The 23022-nt window shown below is 49.2% G+C and overlaps 1 protein-coding gene across 4 annotated transcripts in view; it reads left to right on the top strand.

The window, feature by feature from the left end:
- Window positions 1-16955: 16955 nt before the first annotated feature.
- CLSTN1 (calsyntenin 1) overlaps window positions 16956-23022 on the top strand; it is an 83977-nt gene continuing 77910 nt past the window's right edge. For all 4 annotated transcript variants that reach the window (XM_038746248.1, XM_038746246.1, XM_038746247.1 and 1 more), the window contains exon 1: window positions 16956-17092. In XM_038746248.1, coding sequence (XP_038602176.1) covers window positions 16978-17092 — 115 coding nt within the window. In that variant the 5' untranslated portion in view covers window positions 16956-16977. The remainder of the gene's footprint in view (window positions 17093-23022) is intronic.

Raw genomic sequence — 23022 nt, 5'->3', positions numbered from 1 at the left:
TTCTCTGTCTCCCCCTTCTAGACTGTGAGCCCACTGTTGGGTAGGGACTGTCTCTATATGTTGCCAACTTGTACTTCTCAAGCTCTTAGTACAGTGCTCTGCACACAATAAGTGCTCAATAAATACGATTGATTGATTTGCACATAGTAAGTGCTTAACAAATGCCATTATTATTATTATAAATTACAGACAGGAGGAAGCAATAGCATGTACGGGTATGTACCAAATGCTCCAGGGAGGATCTGCAAACCCAAGTGCTTAGGTGATGCAGAAGTGCTGGAGGAGCAGTTTTGGCATATGTAGGTGGAAGAGATGAGAGTTAAGTCAGGGAAGGCCTCCTGGAGGAGTTGTGATTTCAGAAGGGCCTTGAAGATGGAGAGAAAGGTGGTCCACAGGATGTGAAAGGGGAGTGATTTCCAGGTAGGAGGGAGGGGGGGAGACGATGCACCTTCCCCAGGGCTCAGGGGTCATGCGAGACTCAAGGACCATCCCTTCCACCTAGGGGTCTGCTTTTATACTTGACAGTTCAGCTTTCAGCTAATCTTTTCCCTTGTCCAGGATGGCTATGACACCAGACTACTGTATGAGTGGAATTTTTATTTTAAGAGCCCAGCCTTCCGCTGTCTTGGCTCCTGCCAGCGAGTCCCACAGCTGAGAAGCGGCAACTGTGCTCAGAGGGATCTGAGAGGGGAATGCAAAGCCCTGGAGCCAGGGGTGGGGGCTGAGCAGGGGACCCACCCTGAAAAAAGACTCTAGGTTCGGGTGAACTCAGTGCACTTCAGCAAAATAGCATCCATGATATCATCACATTTAGACTTTTAGCCTGTGAGCCCACTGTTGGGTAGGGACTGTCTCTATATGTTGCCAACTTGTCCTTCCCAAGCACTTAGTACAGTGCTCTGCACACAGTAAGCGCTCAATAAATACGATTGATTGATTGATTGATCACATTACACTGCAGGCCTGGCATAACACATGCCCCTCTAGACTGTAAGCTCCCTGTGGGCAGGGAATGTGTCTACCAGCTCTGTTACGTTGTTTTACTGTACTCTCCCAAGTGCAGTGGTCTGCACACGGTAAGCGATCGGTAAATATGATTGATTGATTGATTGATTTGATGATATCTCATGGGGTCTCCTGTCCAGTGCCTGTGAGAGCTATTACTGACCACGACCTTCTGGTGCCTTTTACTTCCTAGAGTTCCAGCAGACCATTCGGCCCTGTAATCAGAAGCAGAAGCAGCAAGGCCCAGTGGCAACAGCATGGGCTTGGGGGTCAGAGGACACGGGTTCTAATCCCAGCTCTGCCACTTGTGTGCTGTGTGACTCTGGGCAAGTCACTTAACTTATCTGTGCCTCAGTGACCTCAGCTGTAAAATGGGGATTAAGACTGTGAGCCCCGTGTGGGACAGGGACTGTGTATAACCTAATTACCTTGTATTTATCCCAGTGCATGTGACCTTGGGCAAATCACTTAACTTCTCTGAGCCTCAGTTCCCTCATCTGTAAAATGGGGATGAAGACTGTGAGCCCCACATGGGACAACCTGATCACCTTGTATCCCCCCCAGCACTTAGAACAGTGCTTTGCTCATAGTAAGCGCTTAATAAATGCCATTAAAAAAACAGTGCTTGGCACATAGTAAGCGCTTAACAAATATTGTAATCATTAATTATTATTAATCTTTAGTCTCGTACTTGAGCACATCCTGTCCAATGAAGGTCTTTTTGGAAGCTTGCCTCTCCCCCCTTGGTCTAAACACCCTGCAGCTCAACCAGAAGGTAGACTGCTGCTGTTATTTGAGGATGTTTTATCCATGTGGAAAATAATAACAATTTTGGTATTTATTAATAATAATGATGATGGCATTTCTTAAGCGCTTACTATGTGCAAAGCACTGTTCTAAGCGCTGGGGAGGTTACAAGGTGATCAGGTTGTCCCACGGGGGGCTCACAGTCTTCATCCCCATTTTACAGATGAGGGAACTGAGGCCCAGAGTAGTTAAGTGACTTGCCCAAAGTCACACAGCTGACAATTGGCAGAGCCGGGATTTGAACCCATGAACTCTGACTCCAAAGCCCGGGATCTTTCCACTGAGACATGCTGCTTCCCATTTATTAAGCATTAACTACATCCAAGCACTGAGCTAAGTGCTGGGGTAGATTCAGGATAATCAGATTGGAAGCTCGTTGTGTTATATTGTTACATTGTACTCTCCCAGGCGCTTAGTAGGGTGTTCTGCACACAGTAAGTGCTGAATAAATGTTAATTTTTGTACTTGTTAAGCATTTATTGTATGCCAAGCACAGTTCTAAGTGTTGGGGAACGTACCAGTTCATCAGCTTAGACACAGGGAATGTGTCTACCAGCTCTGTTACATTGTTTTACTGTACTCTCCTAAGTGCGGTGGTCTGCACACGGTAAGCGATCAGTAAATACAATTGATTGATTTGATGATATCTCATGGGGCCTCCTGTCTAGTGCCTGTGAGAGCTATTACTGACCACGACCTTCTGGTGCCTGTACCCGCCCCACACGGGCAGTCTAAGTAAGAAGGAGTAGGATTAATCCTCATTTTACAGATGAGGAAACAGAGTCACAAAGAAGTTAAGTGACTTGTCCAAGGTCATATAGCAGACACGTGGCAGAGCAGGGATTAGAACCCACAACTTCTGACTCCCAAGCCCGGGCTTTTTCCACTAGACCATGCTGCTTCTTTTAAATACAATTGATTGATTGATTGATTGATTGATTGAGTGGAAGTGCCCAAAAGGAGCTGGACACTGTTCAGAACATGCACGTAACACAATCTCTGTCTTCAGGGAATTTCCAGAAGTCAGGTTAGACTGTGAGCCCACTGTTGGGTAGGGACTGTCTCTATATGTTGCCAACTTGTACTTCCCAAGCGCTTAGTACAGTGCTCTGCACATAGTAAGTGCTCAATAAATACAATTGATTGATTGATTGATTGATTGCTGTGGCAGGGTATATGTGTCCCTTTCCCCAAAATGCTGTTGCCAGGAAACAGAACGGCAACCCTTGGTTCTGAAGGCTAGGTCTCCAATCCATCAATCAATCACTGGCATTTATTGAGTGCTTACGGTTCGTAGAGCACTGTACTAAGTGCTTGGGAGAGGAAGATCCCTGCCCACGAGGCCTTTATAGATTAGAGGCTGGAGGGAGCCACAGCTGAGGCTCCAGAATGGGTTCCTAGTAGCCTGTCACCTTTTGAGAGGCAGGACTTCTCAGATCTGGAGGCCTTCCCAGTCTGAGCCCCTTCCTTCCTCTCCCCCTTTTCCCCCTCTCCATCCCCCCCATCTTACCTCCTTCCCTTCCCCACAGCACCTGTATATATGTATATATGTTTGTACATATTTATTACTCTATTAATTTATTTATTTATTTTACTTGTACATATCTACTCTATTTTATTTAGTTAGTATGTTTGCTTAGTGATGAGAGTTTTGAAGCCGAAAGTGAGGAGTTTTTGCTTGATTCAAAGCAAATCTGAATCTCATCTATCAGGATCTCATCTTTCCTGCTGCTAACCTCTTGCCCACATCCCCCCTCTAGAGGTCCTGGAACTCTCTCCCCCTTTCTGACAGACCACCTCTCTCCCCACTTTCTCACCTTACTAAAGACACATCTTCATCTTTGTAACTAAGTCCTCATTTCTCCTTCTTGAACTCCCTTCTGCATCATCTATGCACTCAGATCTGTGTCCTTTAAGCACTTGATATTCACCCCACCCTCAGCCCCACAATGCTTATTTACGTATCTTTCCACTCCGACATGACATTTCCCCTTTCAGTAATTTATTTTAATGTTTGTTCCCTCCGCCCCCCCCCCCCCAAGACTTTAAGCTCCTTGTGGGCAGGGATAGTGTCTACCAACTCTACTGTAGTATACTTTTCCAAATGCTTAGTACAGCACTCTCCTGACAGTAAGCACTCAATAAATAACTCATAAATAATAAATAAATAACTCATAAATAACTAACTCATAAATAAAAACTAACTAAATAAATAAATAACTCAAAAGTGCACTGATTGTGCACAGCTACGAACTTACTGGGGCCATTAACTAAATGCTAGAGAGTAAGAGCAAAATGAGCCGGTTGAGAAGAGTGGTTTATGTTTCTCTCCTGCTCTAAATCCAGTTCAAGAGCTTAGTATAGTGCTCTGCACATAGTAAGCGCTCAGTAAATACCATTGATTGATGGATTGAAACCAGACTGTTGCTAAGGGATGGGAGAGCCCTCCTGGGCGTTGGAGTTTTGTTGCCCTCTGGGAGTGAAATGGCTGATACATGGGGAAAATCTGACCCTAGGCCCTTAGGCCGTCTGCCCTCCGGATTTTAGAAAGCCCTGGATGAAGGGGAGGTGGATTTCTCTCAGCAGAAATCTGCTCTAATTGAATGTGCTGATCAAAGAGCCCAAGCACAGGCAGAAGAGACTAGTCCCCTGGGCAGGGTGTGGGCCCCCTTTAATTACTCACATGCTAACTGGGCTCCCGGCTCCTTCCCCGGGGTGGAGGAAGGGGGGAACAAATCCTTGTACCCGCAGGCCCTAACCTGCTTCTCAGGCAGTGGGAAGAAAGCCCTTTTTGTTTTCAGGTTCTATATGCAAGGAAACAAGGTTTTCTGTTTAACAAGAATACTTTCTGCTGAGAGTGTTGAAAGCAGCAGCATATAGAGAGCTCCTGGGCCTGTCTAGATAAACAAGTATAATTACTGCATTTATCACGGAGAGCTGAGGTGATCAGACCAAGATCATGTAGAGAGAGAGAGGCAGAATTGAGGCTGGGACTCGAACTTCTGACTTTCCGAACAACTGCTTTTGAAATCGGACATGAGAGTTTTGCTAGACAAGGTTCTAGCTCTTCAGGCCCTAATTTTTCACTGCTTTTTCTACTGATTCCCTTTACCTGTCCCTTAACAGCGTAGTGGTAGGAGAAATATTTTTTTCCAAAAGAATCCCTTCCTTTCTCAGTTAATCATCACTTTTCCATGATCCAACACAGTGAATGAGGTGTCCGTTTAGCCTCTGACCTGGAAACCAGAATTCCTAAATTCTACTCCTCTCTAGGCCTCCATTTCCTCATCTGTAAACTAGGGTTGGCAGTAATATAATTCCCAGACAAGTTTTGTGGATGAACAGATTTGCACTGGGAAGAGCCTTTGAAAAGCTCCATATAAATGCTTGGTGCTGTTGGACAGAGGGAAAATCCATTTTCATTTCTCTTTCCCGAACTTTCAACACTCAAACTGATGATCTCTTTCGCAGACTGACTAATCCTAATGTGGGCAAAATCTCAGCATGTGCAAGTCTGAGTTCTCTAGCCATCTGGTTCACCTTTCTCTGAATCTTTTGGATCACTCTGCTGTTTAACTATGAGATGGGGAGGAAGTGATGCAAAATTCTGAATAACAAGGCACTGTTATTACCTCTTATGGACATCTACATTTTGATTTTCTTAACAACACTGTGCCTTGTTGCCCTTCATTTTAATACCGTGTCTGAACCTTTCTTTTCTCATTCAATCCTTTACTTTAGCACTCCACAGTAATCTGAGTTATTTTTTGGAAGAAGGTTAAAACCTTATAAGGTTCTTCTGATAGTAGAAAACAACAGAAGACAGCAATTCTCCACCTTATCTGTCCATCTTCCTTGCATTTCCATAGTGCCTATTATCATGGCATTGGGAGTCCCTAGAATAATAATAATAACCCCACAGCACTTGTGTATATTTGTACGTATCTATTATTCTATTTATTTTATTAATGATGTGTGTGAATCTATAATTCTACTTATCTATTTTTATGCTATTGATGCCTACCTACTTGTTCCATCATCAATCAATCAATCAATCAATCAATCGTATTTATTGAGCACTTACTGTGTGCAGAGCACTGTACTAAGCGCTTGGGAAGTACAAATTGGCAACATATAGAGACAGTCCCTACCCAACAGTGGGCTCACAGTCTAGAAGGGGGAGACAGGGAGACATCTGTGTCTCCCTTCTAGACTGTGAGCCCATTGTTGGGTAGGGATTGTCTCTGTTGCTGAATTGTTCTTTCCAAGCACTTAGTACAGTGCTCTGCACACAGTAAGTGTTCAATAAATACGATTGAATGAATGAATGAATTGTGATATTTGTTAAGGGCTTACCATGTGCCAGGCACTATTCTAAGCGCTGGGGTAGATACAAGATAATTGGGTTGGACACAGTCCCTGACCAACAGGGGGTTCACAATCTTCAATCAATCAATCAATCAATCGTATTTATTGAGCGCTTACTATGTGCAGAGCACTGTACTAAGCGCTTGGGAAGTACAAATTGGCAACACATAGAGACAGTCCCTACCCAACAGTGGGCTCACAGTCTAAAAGTCTTAATCCCCATTTTACAGAGGAGGACGCTGAGGCACAGAAATGGTAAGTGACTTGCCCAAGGTCACACAGCAAAGTGGCAAAACAAGGATTAGAACCCAGGTCCCTCTGACTCCCAAGCCCGTGCTCTATCTACTGGACCTCACATGCCTCTCCTAGGACTCATGTCTGATTAGGGTGCTTGGGGGCTATAGGTGACTGCATGGGTCATAGTTTTAGGAGTTTCAGGTCAAGCATTGGAGGAATGCATTTCCTCTTGCCGATGATAGGTAGGCTCAGTGATACCTTAGATCTTCAGAACTTCCTTCCCAGCCAGGGAGGATTGTGTTGGGTGCTGACTCCTTGCCCACAACCTCATTCAGGCCTGAAACTCCCTCCGCCTTCGCATCCACGGTCCATCACTCCCCCCACCTTCAAAACCCTCAAGTAATAAGAATAATGGTATTTGTAAAGTGCTTAGTGCCAAGTACAGTTCTAAGCGGTGGGGTAGATACAAGGTAATCAGGTTGTCCCGCGTGGGGCTCGCGGGCTTCATCCCCATTTTACTGATGAGGTAAATGCGGCACAGAGAAGTTAATTAACTTGCCCAAAGTCACACAGCGGATCAGTGGCAAAGGAAGGATTAGAACCCACGACTTCTGACTCCCAAGACCATGCTCTTTCCACTAAGCCACGCTGTTTCTCTCAAAGAGGTCTTCTGTGGCTAAACCCTTGTTTTCTCCCCTTCACCCTCCCCCCTGTATCACCTATGCACTTGGCTCTGTATTCCCTAAGTACTTAGATACTCACTCCAGCACCACAGCACTTATCCTCTACTATTCTATCTGCAGTTTATTTTAATGTCAGTCTCTCCCTGTAGACCTAAGCTCCTTAAATGAGGTATTTAATTGCGACATTTGTTAAGCACTTACAGCCCCGCAGCACCTATAAACGTATTTGTAACATTTATTTATATTAACGTCTGTCTCTCCCTCTAGACTGTAAGCTCAATGTGGGCAGGGAATTGCCTGTTTATTGCTATACTGTATTCTCCCAAACGCCAAGTATAGTGCTCTGCACACAGTAAGTGCTCAATAAATATGATTAAATGAATGTGCTAGGCACTGTACTAAGTGCTGGGGTGGATACAAATAAATTAGGTTGGACACAGTCCCTGTTCCACATGGGGCTCACAGTCAGTCAGTCAGTCAATCGTATTTATTGAGCACTTACCATGCAGAGCAATGTACTAAGAGACAGATGTTAATGTATATAAATTACAGATATGTACATGAGTACTGTGGGGCTGGGAGGGGGTATGAATAAAGGGAACAAGTCAGGGCAGTGCAGTAAGGAGTGGGAGAAGAGGAAAGGAGGGCTTAGTCAGGGAAGGCCTCTTGGAGGAGATGTGCCTTCAATAAGGCTTTGAAGCGGGGGAGAGTAATTGTCAGATTCATTCATTCAATTGTATTTATTGAGCACTTACTGTGTACAGAGCACTTAAACAGACACATTCCCCTGCCCACAACGAGTTCACAGTCTAGAGGAGGGAGGCCGTTCTGGCCCAGTCTTAATCCCCACTTTACAGATGAGGTAACTGAGGCACAGAGAAGTGAAGTGACTTGCCCAAGGTCACACACCAGACACGTGGCAGGGGTTGAGATTAGAACCCAGGTCCTTCCGACTCCGGATATGTGCTCTATCTACTAGGCCACGGTTCCTGTGGGCAGGGATCATGTCTGCCAACTCTATTGTATTGTCCCTGCCCCAAACACGCAGTAAGTTCCAGAAACACCACTGATTGATTCTTTTGCTGACCTCTCTCCCCTCCCTTCCTGGTGTGTGCACTGTGTTGAATTGGGGGGCCGTTTGGGGAGGGGGTTCCCCAGAGGTGGGACCAAGGTTCAGGCCCTTAATTGGAAGCTCTCTAGAAGGGCTCTGGCATTTTCCCGTTCTATTCAGGGAAGCCCAAGGGAAAGACATAAGGTCTGGAGAGCCCACCAGGAGTGGGATCTTAGGATCTTGACCCCCTCGCATTGTCTTTGAAAGGATCTTGACCCCCTCTTATTGTCTTTTAAACATTCCCTGTACAGACCCAGGGAATGTGCATCACAATATAGACGAACTGCAAATCACAAGGGGTTTGGTGCCAATCGCTGGGAATGTGCATAACATTGAAGAGTTTCACCCTATAAGAAACCAAATGATCATCGACCCTTACCTTGGAATTTGTTAAGCACTCACTATGTGCCAGACACTGTTCTAAACGCTGAAGTAGATACTAAGTAACCAGGTTGGACACAGTCCCTGTCCCATGTGGGACTCACGCTCTTAAACTCCATTCTACAGAGGAAGTAACTGAGGCCTGGAGAAGTGAAGTTCCAAGCCCTTAGTACGGTGCTCTGCACACAGTAAGCACTCAATAAATACGATTGAATGAATGAATGAATGAATGAAGTGACTTACCCAAGGTCACACAGCAGACAAGTGGCAGAGCACGGACCCAGGTCTTTCTGGCTCCCAAGCCCATGCTCTATCCATTAGGCCATGCTGCTTTTCCCAACGACACTGCCTTAACTCCTTGAGCTTATCCCCGAGGATTTCAACCATTCATCAATAGTATTCATTCATTCAATCGTACTTATTGAGCACTTACTGTGTGCACAGCACTGTACTAAACGCTTGGGAAGTACAAGTTGGCAAAATATAGAGACAGTCCTTATCCAACAACGGGCTCACTGCCTAGAAGGGGGAGACAGACAACAAAACAAAATATGTGGATAGGTGTTAAAATCGTCAGAATAAATAGAATTATAGCTATATGCACATCATTAACAAAATAAATAGAATAGTAAATATAAGTAAAATAAATAGAGTAATAAATCTGTACAAATATATACAAGTGCTGTGGGGAGGGGAAGGAGGGAGGGCAGGGGGGGAATGGGGAGGAGGAGAGGAAAAAGGGGGCTCAGTCCGGGAAGGCCTCCTGGAGGAGGTGAGCTCTCAGTGGGGCTTTGAAGGGAGGAAGAGAGCTAGCTTGGCGGATGGGCAGAGGGAGGGCATTCCAGGCCAGGGGGAGGATGAGGCCCGGGGATCGACAGTGGGAAAGGCGAGAACGAGGTGCAGTGAGGAGGTGAGCGGCAGAGGAGTGGAGGGTGCGGGCTGGGCTGTAGAAGGAAAAAAGGGAGGTGAGGTAGGAGAGGTGAGGTAGGAGGAGGTGAGGTGTCTCAGCTCCGCAACATCGCCAAGATCCGCCCTTTCCTCTCCATCCATACCGCTACCCTGCTCATTCAAGCTCTCATCCTATCCCGTCTGGACTACTGCATCAGCCTTCTCTCTGATCTCCCATCCTCGTGTCTCTTCCCATTTCAATCCCTACTTCATGCTGCTGCCCGGATTATCTTTGTCCAGAAACGCTCTGGGCATATCACTCCCCTCCTCAAAAATCTCCAGTGGCTACCAATCAATCTGCGCATCAGGCAGAAACTCCTCACCCTGGGCTTCAAGGCTCTCCATCACGTCGCCCCCTCCTACCTCACCTCCCTTCTCTCCTTCTCCAGCCCAGCCCGCACCCTCCGCTCCTCCACTGCTAATCTCCTCACCGTACCTCGTTCTCGCCTGTCCCACCATCGACCCCTGGCCCACATCATCCCCCAGGCCTGGAATGCCCTCCCTCTGCCCATCCGCCAAGCTAGCTCTCTTCCTCCCTTCAAGGCCCTACTGAGAGCTCACCTCCTCCAGGAGGCCTTCCCAGACTGAGCCCCTTCCCTCCTCTCCCCCTCATCCGCCCTCCACCCCCCCATTTTACCTCCCCTTCCCCACAGCACCTGTATATATGTATATATATTTGTAGATATTTATTACTCTATTTGTTTATTTTACTTGTACATATCTATTCTATTTATTTTATTTTGTTAGTATGTTTGGTTTTGTTCTCTGTCTCCCCCTTTTAGACTGTGAGCCCACTGTTGGGCAGGGACTATCTCTATACGTTGCCAATTTGTACTTCCCAAGCGCTTAGTACAGTGCTCTGCACACAGTAAGCGCTCAATAAATACGATTGATGATGATGATGATGAGAGGGCGAGGGGATGGAGAGCCTTAAAGCTGAGAGTGAGGAGTTTTTGCTTGTTTCGAAGGTTGACAGGCAGCCACTGGAGATTTTTCAGGGGAGTGACATGCCCAGAGCGTTCTGTACAAATTTGGGCAGCAGAGTGAAGTATAGACTGAAGCAGGGAGAGACAGGTGGATGGGAGACCAGAAAGGAGGCTGATGCAGTAATCCAGTTGGGACAGAATGAGAGATTGAACCAGCAAGGTAGAGGTTTGGATGGAGAGGATAGGGCGGATCTTGGCGGTGTTGTGGAGGTGAGACCGGCAGGTTTTGGTGATGGATTGGATGTGCGGGGTGTCTACAATTCAATTTATGCTGATGGTATTGACATCTGTCTACTTGTTTTGTTGTCTGTCTCCCCCTTCTAGACTGTGAGCCCGTTGTTGTGTAGGGACCGTCTCTATATGTTGCCGATTTGTACTTCCCAAGCGCTCAGTACAGTGCTCTGCACACAGTAAGCGCTCAATAAATACGATTGAATGAATGAATGAGCACTTACTGTGTGCAGAGCACTGTTTCACTCACCGTAGCCCAAAGGCTGCACCCCCAGCTCTTGGGAAGAGAGGGCCCTTGAGGTGTGGCTTCCTAAGGCGCAGGGGCAACAATGGACCCCCGCCTCGCCACCCAGGGAGGGGGGTCGAATTGCGCGCAAAATCACCCCTCCCCAAATCCAGGGGCCCCCCTCCTACCTCTTCGGGGAGGTATTTATTTTATTTTGTTAATATGTTTTGTTCTCTGCCTCCCCCTTCTAGACCGTGAGCCCACTGTTGGGTAGGGCCCGTCTCTAGATGTTGCCAACTTGGACTTCCCAAGCGTTTCGTCCAGTGCTCTGCACACAGTAAGCGCTCAATAAATACGATGGAATGAATGAATGAATGAATGAATGAATGAATGAATGAAAGAATGAATAAGGCCCTCTCACTGCGTGCCCCTCTGGACCACACGCACTCCCATTGACCCGGAAGCGGTGCACACGCTCCCCCTCCTCCGTCCCCGGCTGTGCGCGGTCCCGGGCCCTAATAATAATAATAATAATAATGATGGCATTTGTTAAGTGCTTACTATGTGCAAAGCACTGTTCTAAGCGCTGGGGGGGGATACAAGGTGATCAGTTTGTCCCACGTGGGGCTCACAGTCTTCACCCCCATTTTACAGGTGAGGGAACTGAGGCTCAGAGAAGTGAAGTGACTTGCACCAAGGTCACACAGCAGACATGATGATGACGATGATGGCATTTGTTAAGCGCTTACTATGTGCAAAGCACTGTTCTAAGCGCTGGGGGGGGATACAAGGTGATCAGTTTGTCCCACGTGGGGCTCACAGTCTTCACCCCCATTTTACAGGTGTGGGAACTGAGGCTCAGAGAAGTGAAGTGACTTGCACCAAGGTCACACAGCAGACATGATGATGACGATGATGGCATTTGTTAAGCGCTTACTATGTGCAAAGCACTGTTCTAAGCGCTGGGGGGGGGATACAAGGTGATCAGGTTGTCCCACGTGGGGCTCACAGTCTTCACCCCCATTTTACAGGTGTGGGAACTGAGGCTCAGAGAAGTGAAGTGACTTGCACCAAGGTCACACAGCAGACATGATGATGACGATGATGGCATTTGTTAAGTGATTACTCTGTGCAAAGCACTGTTCTAAGCGCTGGGGGGGATACAAGGTGATCAGTTTGTCCCACGTGGGGCTCACAGTCTTCACCCCTATTTTACAGGTGTGGGAACTGAGGCTCAGAGAAGTGAAGTGACTTGCACCAAGGTCACACAGCAGACATGATGATGACGATGATGGCATTTGTTAAGTGCTTACTCTGTGCAAAGCACTGTTCTAAGCGCTGGGGGGGGGATACAAGGTGATCAGTTTGTCCCACGTGGGGCTCACAGTCTTCACCCCCATTTTACAGGTGAGGGAACTGAGGCTCAGAGAAGTGAAGTGACTTGCACCAAGGTCACACAGCAGACATGATGATGACGATGATGGCATTTGTTAAGCGCTTACTATGTGCAAAGCACTGTTCTAAGCGCTGGGGGGGGGGGATACAAGGTGATCAGTTTGTCCCACGTGGGGCTCACAGTCTTCATCCCCATTTTACAGGTGAGGGAACTGAGGCTCAGAGAAGCGAAGTGACTTGCCCAAGGTCACACAGCAGACATGATGATGACGATGATGGCATTTGTTAAGCGCTTACTCTGTGCAAAGCACTGTTCTAAGCGCTGGGGGGGGATACAAGGTGATCAGGTTGTCCCACGTGGGGCTCACAGTCTTCACCCCCATTTTACAGGTGAGGGAACTGAGGCTCAGAGAAGTGAAGTGACTTGCACCAAGGTCACACAGCAGACATGATGATGACGATGATGGCATTTGTTAAGCGCTTACTATGTGCAAAGCACTGTTCTAAGCGCTGGGGGGGGATACAAGGTGATCAGTTTGTCCCACGTGGGGCTCACAGTCTTCACCCCCATTTTACAGGTGAGGGAACTGAGGCTCAGAGAAGTGAAGTGACTTGCACCAAGGTCACACAGCAGACATGATGATGACGATGATGGCATTTGTTAAGCGCTTACTATGTGCAAAGCACTGTTCTAAGCGCTGGGGGGGGATACAAGGTGATCAGTTTGTCCCACGTGGGGCTCACAGTCTTCACCCCCATTTTACAGGTGAGGGAACTGAGGCTCAGAGAAGTGAAGTGACTTGCCCAAGGTCACACAGCAGACATGATGATGATGATGATGGCATTTGTTAAGTGCTTACTATGTGCAAAGCACTGTTCTAAGTGCTGGGGGGGGGATACAAGGTGATCAGGTTGTCCCACGTGGGGCTCACAGTCTTCACCCCCATTTTACAGGTGTGGGAACTGAGGCTCAGAGAAGTGAAGTGACTTGCACCAAGGTCACACAGCAGACATGATGATGACGATGATGGCATTTGTTAAGCGCTTACTATGTGCAAAGCACTGTTCTAAGCGCTGGGGGGGGGGATACAAGGTGATCAGGTTGTCCCACGTGGGGCTCACAGTCTTCACCCCCATTTTACAGGTGTGGGAACTGAGGCTCAGAGAAGCGAAGTGACTTGCACCAAGGTCACACAGCAGACATGATGATGACGATGATGGCATTTGTTAAGCGCTTACTATGTGCAAAGCACTGTTCTAAGCGCTGGGGGGGGATACAAGGTGATCAGTTTGTCCCACGGGGGGCTCACAGTCTTCACCCCCATTTTACAGGTGAGGGAACTGAGGCTCAGAGAAGCGAAGTGACTTGCACCAAGGTCACACAGCAGACATGATGATGATGATGATGGCATTTGTTAAGCGCTTACTATGTGCAAAGCACTGTTCTAAGCGCTGGGGGGGATACAAGGTGATCAGTTTGTCCCACGGGGGGCTCACAGTCTTCACCCCCATTTTACAGGTGAGGGAACTGAGGCTCAGAGAAGCGAAGTGACTTGCACCAAGGTCACACAGCAGACATGATGATGATGATGATGGCATTTGTTAAGCGCTTACTATGTGCAAAGCACTGTTCTAAGCGCTGGGGGGGGATACAAGGTGATCAGTTTGTCCCACGGGGGGCTCACAGTCTTCACCCCCATTTTACAGGTGAGGGAACTGAGGCTCAGAGAAGCGAAGTGACTTGCACCAAGGTCACACAGCAGACATGATGATGATGGCATTTGTTAAGCGCTTACTATGCGCAAAGCACTGTTCTAAGCGCTCAGGGGGATACAAGGTGATCAGTTTGTCCCACATGGGGCTCACAGTCTTCACCCCCATTTTACAGGTGAGGGAACTGAGGCTCAGAGAAGCGAAGTGACTTGCACCAAGGTCACACAGCAGACATGATGATGATGGCATTTGTTAAGCGCTTACTATGCGCAAAGCACTGTTCTAAGCGCTCAGGGGGATACAAGGTGATCAGTTTGTCCCACATGGGGCTCACAGTCTTCACCCCCGTTTTACAGATGAGGGAACCGAGGCTCAGAGAAGTGACTTGCCCAAGGTCACACAGCAGACATGTGGCGGAGCCGGGATTCGAACCCATGACCTCTGACCCCCAAGCCCGGGCTCTTTCCACTGAGCCACGCTGCTTCCCCCGGCTCCTTTTCCTCCCCCGCGGCCCGGAGAGTTGGCTCCGTGGCTTACATGGTTAAAGCCCCTGTGTAGTAAACGGAAGATCCTGGGTTCGAATCCCAGGAGGACCTCTTCTCTTCATTCATTCATTCAGCCGTATTTATTGAGCACTTACTGTGTGCAGAGCACTGGACCAGAGCAGAGCACCTCCCTCCGCCCATCCGCCAAGCTCGCTCTCTTCCTCCCTTCAAGGCCCTGCTGAGAGCTCACCTCCTCCAGGAGGCCTTCCCAGACTGAGCCCCTTCTTTCCTCTCCCCCTCGTCCCCCTCTCCATCCCCCCGTCTTACCTCCTTCCCTTCCCCACAGCACCTGTATATAAGTATATATGGTTGTACATATTTATTACTCTATTTATTTATTCATTTATTTATTTTACTTGTACATTTCTATCCTACTTATTTTATTTTGTTGGTATGTTTGGTTCTGTTCTCTGTCGCCCCCTTTTAGACTGTGAGCCCACTGTTGGGTAGGGACTGTCTCTATGTGATGCCAATTTGTACTTCCCAAGCGCTTAGTACAGTGCTCTGCACACAGGAAGCGCTCAATAAATACGATTGAATGAATGAATGAATGAATGAGAGAGAGCGCGCGGGGCGGCGCGCGCGCGCGCGCTCCCTCGCATCCCCGGCCTGGCGGTGGCGCGCACGCTCCCCCCCCGCCCCCGTCCGTGCGCGCTCCCGGGCCCCGGCTCCTTTTCCTCCCCCGCGCCCCTCGGGGACCGTTCGGGCGCGCGCTCTCTCCCTGCCGCCCCCCCCCCCCGTAAATAATAATAATAACAACAATAATAATAATGGCATTTGTTAAGCGCTTACTATGTGCAAAGCACTGTTCTAAGCGCTGAAAACGGAGGAGGCGGGCACCGGTCCCGCTCCCTCTCGCAGGCCAAGCGAACGCTGTACCACCTGAGCTAATCCCCGCAACCCGTAGCGGCGCGGTGGCGCGCACGCCCCCTCGCCCGCCCCCTTCCGTGCGCGCTCCCGGGCCCCGGCTCTTTTTCCTCCCCCGCTCCCTTCGGGGACGCGCCTGCTCTCCCTGCCCCCCCACGCGGCGGCGGCGCGCACGCTCCCTTTCCCCGTCCCCAACTGTGCGCGCTCCCGGGCCCCGGCTCCCTTTCCTCCCTGCCGCCCCCCCCCAGCGGCGGCGGCGCGCACGCTCCCTCCCCCCTCGCCCCCCGTCCCGGCGGCGGCGCGCACGCTCCCTCCCCGTCTCCTTTCCCGCCCCCCTCGGGGACCGCGCCGCCCCCAGGATCGTTCGGGCGCGCGCGCTCCCTGCCGCCCCCTCGCGCCCCCCGTCCCGGCGGCGGCGCGCACGCTCCCTCCCCCCGTCCCGGTCCGTGCGCGCTCCCGGGCCCCGGCTCCTTTCCCCGCCCCCCGCGCCCCTCGGGGACCGCTCCGGCCCGGAGACAGCAAGGACCCCCGCCCCCCCCCCCCCCCCCCCCCCCCCGGGGACCGTTCGGGCGCGCGCGCTCTCCCTACCTCCCCCGCAGAGGGGCGGCGGCGCGCACGCTCCCTCCCCGTCCGTGCGCGCTCCCGGGCCCCGGCTCCCCCCCCCCCGCCCCCCCGCGCCCCTCGGGGACCGCTCCGGCCCGGAGAGAGCGCGAACCCCCCCCCCGCCCCCCGGGGACCGTTCGGGCGCGCGCGCTTCCCCTGCCGCCCCCCCCCCGCAGCGGGGCGGCGGCGCGCACGCTCCCCCCCGCCCCCGTCCGTGCGCGCTCCCGGGCCCCGGCTCCTTTTCCCCCCGCCGCGCCCCTCGGGGACCGCTCCGGCTCGGACACAGCGCGGAACCCGCCCCCCCCACCCCCGGGGACCGTTCGGGCGCGCGCGCGCGCTCTCCCTACGCCCCCTCCGCCCGCGCCCCCCGTCCCGGCGGCGCGCACGTGCCCTCCCCGTCCCCGTCCGTGCGCGCTCCCGGGCCCCGGCTCCCTTTCCCTCCCCCGCGCCCCTCGCTCCGGCCCGGAGACAGCGCGGACCCCGCGGGGACCGCTCGGGCGCGCGCGCTCTCCCTGGGCGGCGGCGCGCGCGCTCCCTCCGGCGGCGGCGCGCACGGTCGGTCCCCGGCTGCGCGCGCTCCCGGGCCCCGGCTCCTTTCCCTCCGGCCGGCCCGGAGAGAGCGCGGCCCCGGCCTCCTCCTCCTCTTCCTCCCTCCACCCTCCACCCTCCATCCTCCTCCTCCTCCGCCATCCTCCGCCATCTTACGCCGGTCCGGCGGCGGAGGGCAGGCGGCTCCTCCATCCCGGCGGGCCCGGGCTGACCTTGGGGTGCCCCTCCGGGCCCCCTTCCCATCCTTTCCCTTCCCTTCCCTTCTTTTCCCTTCCCTTCCCTTCCCTTCCCGTTCCCTTTCCCGTTCCCTTCCCGGCCCGCCATGCCTCGCCCCCCGCTCCTCCTCCGCCGCCGCTCCCCGCCACCGGCTCCGTTCCCGGTGTCCTGGATCCTCCTGCTCGGACTGCTGGGGGGCAGCGGGGCCCGGGCCGCTCGAGGTAAGGCCGCTCGCCGGGGCCTGCATGGGGGGGCTTCCTCCTCCGTACGGGCAACCCAGCGCTTAGAACAGTGCTTTGCACCTAATAAGCGCTTAATAAATGCCATCATCATCATCATTATTATTATTATTCCCCCCCACCTTTTCTCCCCTTTCCCCCCGAGGCCCCCATCCCCTCTTACCTTCCCCGAGCCTCATCTTGAAAACGGGGATGATTACCGTGAGCCCCACGTGGGACAACCTGTATATATGTTTGTGCATATTTGTTACTCTATTTATTTTACTTGTACCTATCTATTCTATTTATTTTATTTTGTCAGTGCGTTTGGTTTTGTTCTCCGTCTCCCCCTTTGAGACTGTGAGCCCACTGGTGGGTAGGGACCGTCTCTAGATGTTGCCAACTTGGACTTCCCAAGCGCTTAGTCCAGTGCTCTGCACGCAGTGAGCGCTCAGGAAATACGATTGATGATGATGATGACAACCTGATTAATAGTCACTCATTCAGTCGTGTTGATTGAGCGCTTACTGTGTGCAGAGCACTGGGCTAAGCGCTTGCTGGCAACATAGAGAGACGGTCCCTAATCAATCAGTCGTACTGATTGAGCGCTTACTGTGTGCAGAGCACTGGACTAAGCGCTTGGGAAGTCCAAGCTGGCAACATAGAGAGATGGTCCCTAATCAATCAATCGTATTGATTGAGCGCTGACTGTGTGCAGAGCACTGGACTAAGCGCTTGGGAAGTCCAAGCTGGCAACATAGAGAGATGGTCCCTAATCAATCAATCGTATTGATTGAGCGCTGACTGTGTGCAGAGCACTGGACTAAGCGCTTGGGAAGTCCAAGCTGGCAACATAGAGAGATGGTCCCTAATCAATTAATCGTATTGATTGAGCGCTTACTGTGTGCAGAGCACTGGCCTAAGCGCTTGGGAAGTACAACTTGGTAACATAGAGAGACCAACATCAATGAATGAATTACATCATTAACCAATCATCATTAACCAATGAATAACCAATGAATTACATCATTCATTCATTCACTCGTATTGATTGAGTGCTTACTGTGTGCAGAGCACTGGACTAAGCGCTTGGGAAGTACGAGTTGGCAACATAGAGAGACGGTCCCTACTCAATCAATCGTATTGATTGAGCGCTTACTGTGTGCAGAGCACTGGACTACGCGCTTGGGAAGTACAAGTTGGCAACATAGACGGTCCCTAATCAATCAATCGTATTGATTGAGCGCTTGCTGTGTGCAGAGCACTGGCCTAAGCGCTTGGGAAGTACAAGTTGGCAACATAGAGAGACGGTCCCTAATCAATCGTACTGATTGAGCGCTTACTGTGTGCAGAGCGCTGGACGAAGCGCTTGGGAAGTACAAGTTGGCAACATAGAGAGACGGTCCCTACCCAACAGTGGGCTCACAGTCTATATTAATAATGACGGTATTTGTTAAGCGCCTACCATGTGCAAAGCACTGTTCTAAGCGCAGCGGAGGTTACAAGGTAATCAGGTGGTCCCACGGTGGGGGGGCTCACGGTTTTAATCCCCATTTTACAGATGAGGGAACTGAGGCACAGAGAAGCGTGGCCCAGTGGAAAGAGCGCGGGCTTTGGAGTCAGAAGTCTTCTAGACTGTGAGCCCACTGTTGGGTAGGGACTGTCTCTATATGTTGCCAACTTGTACTTCCCAAGCGCTTAGTACAGTGCTCTGCACATAGTAAGCGCTCAATAAATACGATTGATGATGATGATGTTGCCAACTTGCACTTCCCAAGCGCTTAGTACAGTGCTCTGCACACAGTAAGCGCTCAATAAATACGATTGAATGAATGAATGAAAGTCGTGGGTTCAGTTCCCAGCTCCGCCGATTGTCAGCTGGGTGACCTTGGGCAAGTCACTTCACTTCTCTGGGCCTCAGTTACCTCACCTGTAAAATGAGGATTGAGATTGTGAGCCCCACGTGGGACAACCCGATCGCCTTGTGTCCCCCCCCAGCGCTTAGAACAGTGCTTTGCACATAGTAAAAGCTTAACAAATACCATTATTATTATTATTTCACTTCTCTGGGCCTCAGTGACCTCATCTGTAAAATGGGGATGAAGACTGTCTCTGTATGTTGCCGACTTCTAGTTCCCAAGCGCTTAGTACAGTGCTCTGCACACAGTATGCGCCCAGTACGATTGAATGAATGACAACCTGATCACCTTGTAACCTCCCCAGCGCTTAGAACAGTGCTTTGCAAACAGTAAGCACTTAATAAATGCCATTATCGGCGCGTAGAACAGTGCTTGGCACATAGCGCTTAACAAACAAATGCCATCGTTATTATTATTATTATTGACTTGCCCAAAGTCACACAGCTGAGAGTTGACGGAGTCGGGATTTGAACCCATGATCTCTGACTCCAAAGCCCGGGCTCTTTCCATTGAGCCACGCTGCCTCTTTGAGCCACGATCTCTTCTCCCCACTTTCCCCTTGTCCCCCGCTTTTCTCCCATCACCAGCCGCAGCCGGCGGGTCCCTCTGATAATAATGCTAATAATAAGGATGGTATTTGTTAAGCGCTTACTATGTGCTAAGCACTGCTCTAAGCGCTGGGATAGCAGTAATGATAATACTAATGATGGTATTTGTTAAGCGCTTACTATGGTTCCAAGCGCTAGGGTAGCAATAATGATAATACTAAATGATGGTATTTGTTAAGCGCTTACTATGTGCCAAGCACTGCTCTAAGCACTGGAGCAGCAATAATGATAATATTAATGATGGTATTTGTTAAGGGCCTACTATGTGCCAAGCACTGCTCTGAGGTCTGGGGCAGCAATAATGATAATACTAATGATGGTATTTGTTAAGCGCCTACTATGTGCCAAGCACTGCTGTAAGCTCTGGGGCAGCAATAATGATAATACTAATGATGGTATTTGTTAAGCGCCTACTATGTGCCAAGCACTGCTCTAAGGTCTGGGGCAGCAATAATGATAATACTAATGATGGTATTTGTTAAACGGTTACTATGTGCCAAGCACGGTTCTAACCGCTGGGGTAATAATAATGATGATGATGATGGTATTTAAGCGCTTACTGTGTGCCAAACACTGTCCTAAGCGCTGGGGTAATAGTGATGATGATGGTGGTATTTAAGCGCTTACTATGTGCCAAATACTGTTCTAAGCGCTGGGGTAGTAATAATGATAATACAAATGATATTTGTAAAGCAGTTACTATGTGTCAAGCACGGTTCTAAATGCTGGAGTAATAATGATGATGATGATGATGGGATTTAAGTGCGTACTATGTGCTAAACACTGTCCTAAGCCACGGGGTAATAATGATGATGATGGTGGTATTTAAGCGCTTACTCTGTGCCAAACACTGTTCTAAGCGCTGGAGTAATGATGATGATGTTGGTATTTAAGCGTTTACTATGTGGCAGCACTGTTCTAAGCGCTGGGGTAATGATGAGGATGGTATTAAAGCGCTTACTATGTGCCAAACACTGTTTTAAGCGCTGGAGTAATAATACTAATGATGGTATTTGTCAAGTGCTATGTGTCAAGCGCTATTCCAAAGCGCTGGGATAATAATAATTCATTCATTCATTCAGTCGGTATTTTTTGAGCGTCTACTGTGTGCAGAACCCTGTACTAAGCGCCTGGGAAGGTCGATTAGGCATAATAATGATGGTTTCTGTTTAGCACTTACTGTGTGTCAAGCACTGTTTTAAGCGCTGGGATAATAATGGTATTTGTTAAGCGCTTACTATGTGCCAAGCACTGTTGGGGTAGATAGAGAGGAGGCAGGCTGTCCCACGTGGGGCTCACAGTCTCAATCCCCCCATTTTCCAGATGAGGGAACTGAGGGACAGAGAAGGGAGGAGATTTGCCCAAGGTCACACAGCAGACAAGTGGAAGAGCCGGGATTAGAACGCTGGGGTAGATGGTCAGTACAGTCAGTGCATGTAGTAAGCGCCAAACAAATGCAGCTATTATTATTATTATTACTAGTATTATTATTATTATTTCCCTTGTCTCCCCCCAAGGAGTGTCAGGGAATCATCCCCGCCTTGGCCTTTGCTTCGCTGGGTTAGTAGAGGCCTGGACCAGAATAAGGAGCCCCCCATTAAATGCCCATTTTGGGGGTGTCTTTCCATAACAGAGCTCCCCTGCCCAAGCTCCGCGATCATTTATTTATATTTTCAATTGAAAATGGGACGTCGCAGCTCCTGTCTCCCCCACTCTCCCCTTCTCCTCTCTCCCAGCTCCCTTCCAACCCTGTTTGCTTGGAAATTCCCAGGCGGCCAGAGGTCGTAACTTGTTGCCAAAAAAAGAAAAGGTTAAAATCGTGAATGGTGATAAGGTTAACCCCCAAGGTCTCCCGGTTGTATCCGAAGGGCCGGCTCTTCCCGACAGCTTGGATGCAGTTTTTGTTTTTTGAGGATGTTATTTGGGAAGGGGGAAGCAGCGATCAGACGGCTGGTTGCGAAGAGAAACGGAAAACACAACACCTCATCCATTCCCTGGGAATGTGGAACCGAAATGATTTCGTAAATACGTTACAGATAGCATTTATTGTTTAATCGAGCTGCTTGATTACAGGCCTTCAGCCGCTTAACCTTTTTAAATGTTATATCCTTTTGTTATTGATTGATCTTGCCAAGGGAAAAGCATACGCATTGCAGATCTGCCTCGGAACAGATCTCGGGATTTCAAACATCTTTCCTTGGCTCTGGAGCCATGTAATCCAGATGTAGCCTTAAGGTAGTGCCCAAAACTGATTTAACTGCCTGGGGGAATATTTTCTAAAAGTGGAGAAGGAATTTTATTTGGATAGTTTCGAGGTGGTGTGGAAACCGAACAGATCGGACTGTTATTTCAATTTATAGGGCTTTTTCAATGATCCATTTTTTTTTCCTCTCCCGGGACTCGACATATTGAGTGTTTTGTTCACAAATTAATAGGAGACAAAATGCATCTTTTGTTGCAAGATCCCACCCGTCTATCTCTGGTTCCCATGACCTCTCCAGGTTCATTTTCAGTTATGTTACATTTGATGCTGACCTCTAGGGTTTTGCAGCCACGTCTCAATTTACGTAGTTTGCGTTAAACAAAAACTTAAATTTTAGATTTTAGATAGCCTCAAAACTAAAAGCATTTTCTAAAGTTTCTTATATTTAAGAAGATTGGTTTAAAAAGACTTATTTCTGTTACAAAGGGTTTCACTCCTACATTTAATAGCTATTTTGGCAAATTGGATTTTTGAAAGTCGTTTTAGGTAACACCTCGTTGGAGTCTTATTTCAAGGCATTTTTGCCTAGCTAAATTTTTTCTCACCTTTTAGTAAGACTGTCAGCTACTCAGCATAAGAATGATTGACATACTGTCAACTGGATTTTGAGGTCGTTTGATATGAATTTTGAATCACAAGCATTATAATTATCACAGATCCAAAACAACAGCAAAAATCTTAATTGAAAATGTATTTGCTGTTTTGACCTAATGATAGTGATTGTTCAGTAAGATTTGGTCATTTTCTTAATGCGGTCTCTTTATTTAGTTTTTAAAAGCACATGTTGTAAAGCAGATCTGCTGTTCTACTGGTAGAGCTGCTACAGTTTTCTGGGTCAATTCCCCCTGTGTTATGAGACTGATTCATGAATATTAGGTGATAAGCTATTGAAAGAGCAAAATATGAAGTGCTTCTTTAAAATGACCCTGATTTTAATTTTCAGTTATATAGCTTGTGGTCACATTTTAGTGGTAGGAAGTGATTTTTTTTATTATTAACACTTGAGCTGGCCACTGCAGGGAACCCGATGAGCATATTATGAGCTACTGTTCTGGTTTGAGAGGTGGGGGTTGGGTAAAGTTGTTCCTACCAGCCAAAAAAGGCCAAAGGTCCTGATGAAATATTGGGAGAGAATGATGGACA

The sequence above is a fragment of the Tachyglossus aculeatus genome, chromosome 5 (assembly GCF_015852505.1).
Source record: "Tachyglossus aculeatus isolate mTacAcu1 chromosome 5, mTacAcu1.pri, whole genome shotgun sequence".
Classification (NCBI taxonomy): domain Eukaryota; kingdom Metazoa; phylum Chordata; class Mammalia; order Monotremata; family Tachyglossidae; genus Tachyglossus; species Tachyglossus aculeatus.
Note: the sequence above shows the minus strand (reverse complement) of the source record. Positions and strands in the feature narration are given on the sequence as shown.